Consider the following 8,955-nt stretch of genomic DNA (forward strand, 5'->3'; position numbering starts at 1 on the left):
ACAAGAAAAGCTAAATAGTTAAATATGTTGTTCAGGAAACTATTTGCTGTTAGCCTGGGACAGAGGGTCCATTGGGAAATAGCTAATGGGAACTGCCACTAAAACTTAAACAGTAGGACGTTCACCAAGCTGTGGACAAAGCATATAAAACTGAGAATTGTTGTGAGAAACTACTTATAAAAGTTCTGCAATATCATCTTTTGTTTTTTTGTTTGGCACAGGAGGTCAATGATCTTATACAAACTGAGAAACAAGTTTACATTTAGTACAGTTTCAATTATTTAACTCTTTCTGGATATTTAGTCTGATTTCTTTAAAAAGGTTCAAAACAACACAAACAATCCAGTACATAGATGGTGCTGTCCAGTGTATTAGTACTACATTTTAGAGCTGATGAAGAATTAGAATTAGAATGAGACATTTTTCATTCAACTAAAAGTGCTTAATTTGAAATTCTTTTATTTAAAGTATTACTAGTCTAAAGTGCCTTTCTTTTATTCTTGCTTTCTTTTCTATTCCTGGGCTTACCCTAATATGTAATGTTTGGTTTCTGATGCATGGAATAAGTACCATTTCTATCTGCTTCTGCCTCAGCAAGCAAGCCCTCTCACTTTTGCAAGACTAAACAGTCATAACTTTCACAATGTTGCTGAGTGGAGGCAATTCAATTCAAAAGTCTTGAAAGCTTGGTGAATAAAATACATTCCCACTCAAAGGCACATTATTAGAGTGCCTTGAGCTTGGAAAATCTTTAAAAGCTTCTCAGTGAAAATTAACAGATGAAGGGTAATTTTTGCAACTTAATATGCAACCTGGTGACTGAATCTGTTTAAAAACATTATAGCAAAGTCCTTATTGGTTTCTTAGCAGAGAATTTACCATCTGATACCTGCATGTGGAATGTATATGTGGTAATGAAGTGTTATTTGTCATGTGTGGTGGAAATTTTGTGACAGAAGAAACACTAAGTCTCTGAATCAGTATCAAAGTGAGTAACAAATTTATTGAGAGGTACAAAGCAAAACCTTAGTTTCTGCCTGTCTGCTCTGAGCTCTGCATGGTCTGCAGGAGCCTTTATCATCGCTGGGCTTTACCCTCACCCACTCAGCAATGACTGACCAGATAGCCTTATATGGTATAAACAGGCTATACATTTTTCTGTTACTTGCATGAGAACCGTCCCAGGAATATGACCCCACTGACCCCATCTGGTCCCTGTTTATGGGGGGGGGGGTCATTCTAAGGTAAGTGCTGACCGGAGATCATTCTGTCCTCCCGTCGGTACTTCTTCTCTCGCCCACTTCTGCTTATCATCTATGTCAGGGCGCAGAGACAGACAATAACAGTGTGAACAGACCCCGGTACAACATAGATGAAGAACATATAACAAGAAGTAACCGAGGTCCCCTTACATATCACAGAATATGCATCAACAATTTAGTTATTGATTATGAATCATCAATAACTTCCATTACACATGCCACCACAAACTGTTCACTACAGTTCTAATCCAGTTCAGCAGCACCATCCTCATCTGTATATATGTACCTATTTATGTGTTTGCACGCCTTGTTGTAAAGTATTGCCAATCTTTGTAACATAACAAGTCCAGAGTGTAATGTCCTGTTCATTCTCGTTTACCAATCTATCTTGTTTTGCTGTTTTTCTCTTCTTTTTCCCCGTTTGGACATGCTATTTTTGCTATTTTGGATGGCCTTTTTGTTCTTTTGCCCTATTATTTATGTTCTGTCTCATTCACCCCATGTTTGTATTAGCATACTATTATTTTGAGAATTATAATTTGTTGTGAGATCTGGTTGTCTGGATCCTGCAAACATGCTTATCAAGCCACCACTCTCATTTCTGCATGTCTTGATTAAAGCAGCTTCATTTGGTTTTGCGATTGTGTAATGTTGTCTAACTATTCTTGTAATGATGCAGCTAAAAAAGGGAGTCTGTTGTTTGCTTTGCCTTTACTGCATATTTATATGAGTTATATATTTAATATAGTATATAATCATTAAATGTATTGCAGCCTTTTATTAAGTTGGCTGCTGTTGTTTTTCAGGCCGGTTGGCTGGTCTTTGGCCGTTGGGACCTTATAGGTAGCCTACATACCGGGTTCTTGCACATACTATGAAATGTATTCCTGCTGGCACCACCAAAGTCATGCGTGCCTTTTATGATTTTGGCCTTATATTTCCAAATGTTTTTTGACACCTGCTCACCTACGCTTTTTTAATCCAAAATCAATAATGTTAAAAAGGGAGTTTACCCCCTTCCTTTGCTGCAGGAACAGCCTTCATTCTCCTGGAAAGGCCTTCAACAAGATGTTGGAGCATCATTAAGGTCAGTTTTCTATCTGATTAAGACCTGGCATTGGACATGATTATCTGTTCCTGAGAGTCCTATCGCCAGTGCTTTTCTATGTGTGCAGTTGATATTATAGAAGCAACTATATGACTGATTTGAATATTAAATTGAATTTTTGAATGTTGAAGTCAGTGTCATGGTGAGGGGTTTTTAAACCCACTCTAGATAAAATCCACTTTATCAGACCTCATCCTACATTTAGGATTAGTCAACTTGAGCAAACAAATAATGAAGCTTTACTCTTTGTTTAATGATTAGGCCTAAATATTGAGTAACAGTAGAAGCTCCCGATCAAAGGGTAACTTCAAACTGATATAAAGATCAAACTGGCTTTGTGGGCTCAGGTAAAGGCTCAGATAGAAGAGTTACTGTAACTGCTTTAAAATGCTGCGTGGAATGTTCTTGATATGTTTCGTTCTTCCAATACAGCATAAATTTACTTGGTTAGGTAAGTGGTTTTATTAAACATCTATTATTCATAAGTATTTTTAGAGAGGCTTTTGAGTCACATCAGTAACAGTCATGATCTATGTTCTTCCCTAATATGTTAATACTGTCCTCTGTCTGATGCAATCTGCAGTGGGACCACTGCATGTAATGGGCGAAGAGGTCACTGCTAAGCCAATACTTGTAAATGGCACTTATATAAACCCAGAACTTGGTAAGTATCATGCTAGGCTGAGAACTCTGAGTCGAAGCTGCTTGGACATCAAAGAAAAATTTGGAGCAAAAACTGGTGAGTGCTCTTAAACAAAATACCTAAAACATATTTTAAAATATGGCTTTGATGTACTTCTTTGTCTAACACAGATCACAATATTGTTCTTTAGATGGAATATACTACTTAACAACAAAAAATGGTGTGGTGTACCAGGCATACTGTGATATGACCACTAATGGGGGAGGCTGGACACTGGTAGCCAGTGTGCATGAAAACAATATGGATGGAAAATGCACTTTAGGTGATCGTTGGTCAAGCCAACAGGGTAGCAACCCCAAACGACCTGATGGTGATGGAACATGGGCTAACACTGCCACATTTGGTACTGCAGAGGGTGCAACCAGTGATGACTACAAGGTAGATTATCACGTCTTACATGTACTACAATTAAACTCAAATCTCAGAATCACTGTAGACTGGTCCATGTAAGTCAAAAGATCATGAACACTTCAGATACTGAGCTGGTGTGGAAGAACTATAGTATGTTTAGCTAAACTGCCATTTTCAGTTGTTAAATATTGGGAATAACCATGGAATGACAAAAGAAATCCAACAGCATTGCAATATATGTGACACACTTCCAAAAATTGTGTGTAATTCCAAATTGAGTGTAATTCCAAATGCAGTCTAAATCATACCACATAACTAACAGCACACTTATTCAACATCATAGAATCCTGGTTACTTTGACATCAATGGAGAGGATGTATCTGTGTGGCATGTTCCTAATGATGTCCAGCTAAATGACTGGGCGAAAGCCTCTATACTACGCTATCACACTGAAACCAAGTTCCTCAAGGACAATGGTGGAAACCTCTACCACTTATTCAAGGTAAAGCATTATGTTTATATTGTGATAAAAAGCTAATAGTTATATACTGTTTTACATGACTGTAAGTTCACACAATTCAAAATATGAGAAAAAAGAAAGAAAGAATTTCCATTTTTCAGAAATATCCAGTGAGGTTTGAAGCAGGAGAGTGTAACAAAGATACTGGGCCTACCAGCCCAGTGGTGTATGATACTGGAGACAAGAACAAAACAACAAACTTCTATGGACCATTAGTAAGGAGTATGTACTGTTTTTTGTAGTATGAACAACATTTGAAATTGTTTGCCTTGGCATCGTGACACCAAGATTGGTTAAAATACCATGCTCTTGAGCTCTCTATGTTAAATTTATGTCTGTGTTTACCTTAGATCAGTTTGAGCCTGGCTTCGTCACCTTCAGAGTGTTCAATGAGGAGAAGGCAGCTATGGCCATGTGCTCCGGAATCAAACCAACAGGATGCCACACTGAATATGTAAGTATATTTTTCTTTGAGGCATTAGCACATATGTATTATGAATGATGTATCTGTAAGGTGTGGCTTAATCTGTGTTTGTGCATTTGCAGTATTGCATTGGAGGAGGAGGACACTTTCCAGAAGAAACTCCTCGTCAATGTGGTGACTTCACTGGCTTTGACTGGAATGGTTATGGAACGCACACTAAAGCAAGTGCATCCAAAGAAATTATAGAGGCATCAGTTCTGATCTTCTATCGTTGATTGTTTTCTCCTGAATTGACATGATCTCACTGCCAGTCATTGTCAATCTAATGCATATCTACCAATAATTAGCTTATAATAATAATAATAATAATAATAATAATAATAATAAATAATTAAGGCAAATTACTATGTTGCTTTTATCAGCACTACTCACCAAAATATTTATTTATCCAACCTGCTGTTTTGTGCTTTTGGTAGTGAGTGGAAACTGCTATGCGCATAGTCTGAATACATTGTTCTGTGCAGGGTTTGACTCCCAGACCTCTGTTCCCACACATATTTTTCTAGATAATCTATTTTTATTTTTTTGCCTCAAAATGCATTATTTGGCACTATATTTACAAGGGTTTCCCAATAGCCTTTCTAATAAGTAAAATTGTGCTACTTTAAGGTGCACCCATTGTTGACACAGGTGCTCAGCTACCCACACACAGCTTGTATAATATTCATAGAAAAACACTGCTAATAGAACAGGATGCTCTGGAGCAGCCTTACACGAGCCTAAGGTCACTGTGACCAATGCCAAATGTGAGTTAGAAGGATATACAGTCCTACAGCATTGGGCTGTGTAGCAGGTGAACTGTTTTCAGTAATGAAGATCCATCCAATACCTTTGGGATGAGTTGAAGCAGCATTTGTGATCCAGACCTAATCATCCAATATCAGTACCTGACCCAAGGATGAATTAAGGAAAGTCTGCCCCACCCTACAAACCCCTCCAAAAACATAAATAAATTAATACATTAAACAACCTGTCAATAACTAACCCTAACACAAGAATTCTATTTTATATATGTTTCTTTCTACTCTTCTTTCTTGCAAAGTCATCCACTAATTCATAAAAATTAAGCTGTCTGACCAATTCTGATTCAATGGCCAGAAGTGACATTGAGTTCAGGCGGTTTTGTCGCATCCTAATCCTGAGTTCATTCTTAATACGAGCCAGTTTGGAGAATGAACGCTCCCCATCACAATTTGTGATAGGCACAGTCAAAGCACTTACATAGCACTTACATAGCACTTAGACTTTCTAAGTGCTATGTAGACATTTGGAAAGGTTGACTGTAAATTCAAATTTATCATGGTTTTGAGCATTTTACTAGGACATTTTTCTTTTTCTGTTATGAATGATTTGTATTGTATCGATTCATCTGCCAGGCTCATGTTCAGATCTGAAGGATATGCTGCAGCAAGTGAGTTAGCCTTTAGCTTACTATTGGACATATTGTCAGGCATGAAAAGAACATCAAATAGCTCAGTTAAGTGTGTGTATGCATTCAAATGGTGGTTGAGACAGGACACCAGTTTGTCAATGACAACATTGAAAGTTTCAATCCGAAACTTGTCCTCTCCGTTAAATGCTACACCTGGCTCTGCACTATCATCAGACATAATTTTGCACTTCTTTGTAAGCTGGAGGTCATGCCTGTACCCTTGGGAATCAGCAGTGGTGACATTTAAAGCTGCCCCTTCAAACACCTCAAAGTTATCTCTCTGTGCTGCCACAAAGTTTCGTAAAGACAAGAGACGTTGTGTAGCTGTACATATGTCAATATCATGCTTCTGCAGCTGCAGGCTTGTGGCTTGGAACCTCTGTAGTATTGTGTCCCAGAAGTATGCCATGAAGGCCATCTCCAATGTGTCCAATTTGTCACAAAATGCAGAGGCTTCACTTCGAGTTACACATTTCTCCTCCATATCTTTAGCCATATCATTCAATGCCTCTCTCAGTTGTGCATAATATTTCCAAAGAGCCTTAGTTGACTCAGCTTGTGTACTCCATCGAGTACCTGACAGTGATTTCAGTGTGAGTTTGATATCAGTATCACGGAAAACCTTTCCCCACCTGTGTGTAGATGATGCACAAAATGTGTACATTGCCTGTACAAAGTCAAAAAAACGTCCATCTTCTGGGCTACTGTCAACAGCATTGACATCAACTAAATTCAGTGAATGTGCTGCACAGGGAACATAACAAATCAAAGGGTTTCTTTGTTTAAGATGACCTTGGACTCCATTGTACTTTCCCCGACATGTTACTTGCATTATCATATGACTGGCCCCTACAGTTGGATTAGTCTAGGGCCAGATTCTCCACCATAGCAACAACACACTCTGCCAAACTGTCCCCACTATGGTTTTCATTAGGCTCAAAAGCAAGAAAACTCTCAACTACAAGTTGGTCCACATGAGCAAGGTCTGGAGTGGAGTCGACTGTAACAGAGAAGTATTTTGATTCTTTGATCTCATTAACAATTGCCTGCTTTGTTCTCTGTCCCATCAAATGGATAAATTCTTCACACACTGTCGATGATAAGTAGGACACAGAACCTTTTCCCTTACCTCCAAACTTTTGGAGGTGCTCAGCTAGGAATGGGTCAAATTTGGCTGAGAGTTCTATGATGCCCAAAAAATTACCATTGTGAGCTTAATAGCTCATCATCTCCCCTGAAAGCAAGTCCCCTCTCCCCCAAAAACTGGATGACTGCAACAACTCTTTTCAAAACTTCCCTCCAGTATTGTTTTTCTGCATCAATTTGTTTGACAATATCAGAATCAATTGTCGCTGTGCCTCTGGAGCGATTATATACTGCTAGCATGCCAGCCCTATGCTCCACACTCCCCTCATGCTCACTAATCCGCTCTGAATGTTTCCAGTCAGAAAATCCATAAACAAAAGTATTGTGCTTACTGGAAAACAGTTTGCAAACAAAACAATACACACAGCCAGTTGAAGGAGAGTAAAGTAGCCACTGCATAGTCACAGACCTGCAACTTTCCTTTCATGGTCTTTCTGCTGCTGGTCTGTGGTAGCCTGGCGCGGCTGGCATTCCTGCTCTGCACCTGACTGGGTCTGCAAAGGTACATAGTCACTGACAGGTGACACTAAGCCAGTGGTGATCACATCTTCATTGCTAGAACTCTGATCACTGCTAACATTAGCAATACTTGTCTCACTCATATCCAGTTGTTTCTCAAAGAAGTTTGAGATCAAATGAATGCTTTCAGGAAATCTGCCTTAATCTCAAACTACTTTTTTGCTCTTTTTTTTGAGGCACCACTTTTTTGTTCGGGATCCATGTTATTAATGGCAAGTGTTTCTTAAGATGCAAATATAGAAGCTTGTCTTGCAAATTCCTATTCCTATTCAATACTTACTATGTTGTTTCTATGTTGTATGTTCAGGAAAAAATACAATCACAAAATTGCAGAACCAGATACAATATGTAATAAAAAAACCTGACCTATAACTATTTTGCTATAAATTGTTGTTATTGTAAATGTATTGTATGTGTGTATTAATATTATAAACACTTACACTTCTACTATTATCAACAATGTAATATGCAAATAAAAATAAGCTTTTAAAAAAGCTGTGAGTTGCTAGTTTGCAACATTACACTAGCCTTGAAAAAGGCTGTGAACCTTTCAAAGTTTAATATATTATATATAGTAATATAATATTATATCATGTAATATAATATAATATAATATAATATAATATATAAGCCTTTGAAAAGACTATGAAAAGAATGTAACAGAATATGGGCAAAATAGTATAGTAAAATATAATGTAAAAATATTTATATATATTATAAAATAATATAATGCAGTATAAAGGGCAATGAGCCTTTAAAAAGGCTGTGGGTTGCTGATCTGGTAATAGCAAGGTAAAAGTTGTAGTAAAAGCACAGAGCAAATTCACAAGCTGAACTGTCTGAATGTGAGGAGCTTTGATACTGGCAGGGGATTTTATATAGATCTTGCATATTCACTTAAATAAATAACAAGCTAAATAAAATATGTTTTCCAATAAATAATCCTCAAAAAAAAAAATCAGGGTTACATGCATATGCAGCCACAGCTACTACAACAAAAAAAGTTTCATTATCAGTAACCAAACCAAAATTGTGCTACTCAGTAAAATTTGCTTGCAGTTCTGTTGTATGAAAAGGCACTTCATGCATTCGTTCAGAGCTGGAGTGACCACTGGTCTCTTTACTGTTATTTATTAAAGGGGAAACAAGAAACTAGTCAAATGGCTTGTTGTTTTTACATAAGTGAAATCACACCCATGGCCAAATTCACACAATTGAATTGGTGTCAAAGATAGCATTCATCAGAGAAACTGCTTGTCTTAAATTTAAATAGTTGCAAAATTGCTAAAATAATTTGTGTCTCTGTGCTTAAGAGAAATTGAACATAATAATTTTGAAACAATACAAATTCAGAAACATTAAGTAAGGGCCTGAATCTCATATTTACAACAAAACATCTGTTATGAAATATGGTAGCTTGCCTGGCAATT

At 37.4% G+C, this 8,955-nt stretch overlaps 1 protein-coding gene across 1 annotated transcript; it reads left to right on the top strand.

The window, feature by feature from the left end:
- Positions 1-2,738: 2,738 nt before the first annotated feature.
- LOC140575666 (intelectin-like) lies at positions 2,739-7,886 on the top strand. The gene is made up of 7 exons (XM_072695951.1): positions 2,739-2,821; positions 2,954-3,109; positions 3,204-3,451; positions 3,768-3,926; positions 4,046-4,166; positions 4,295-4,398; positions 4,491-7,886. Exons 1-7 carry the CDS (start codon positions 2,758-2,760, stop codon positions 4,641-4,643), a joined length of 1,005 nt encoding a protein of 334 aa, XP_072552052.1. The 5' UTR covers positions 2,739-2,757; the 3' UTR covers positions 4,644-7,886.
- The last annotated feature ends 1,069 nt before the right edge of the window (positions 7,887-8,955 follow it).

This window comes from Salminus brasiliensis, chromosome 1, assembly GCF_030463535.1.
Source record: "Salminus brasiliensis chromosome 1, fSalBra1.hap2, whole genome shotgun sequence".
Lineage (NCBI taxonomy): Eukaryota > Metazoa > Chordata > Actinopteri > Characiformes > Bryconidae > Salminus > Salminus brasiliensis.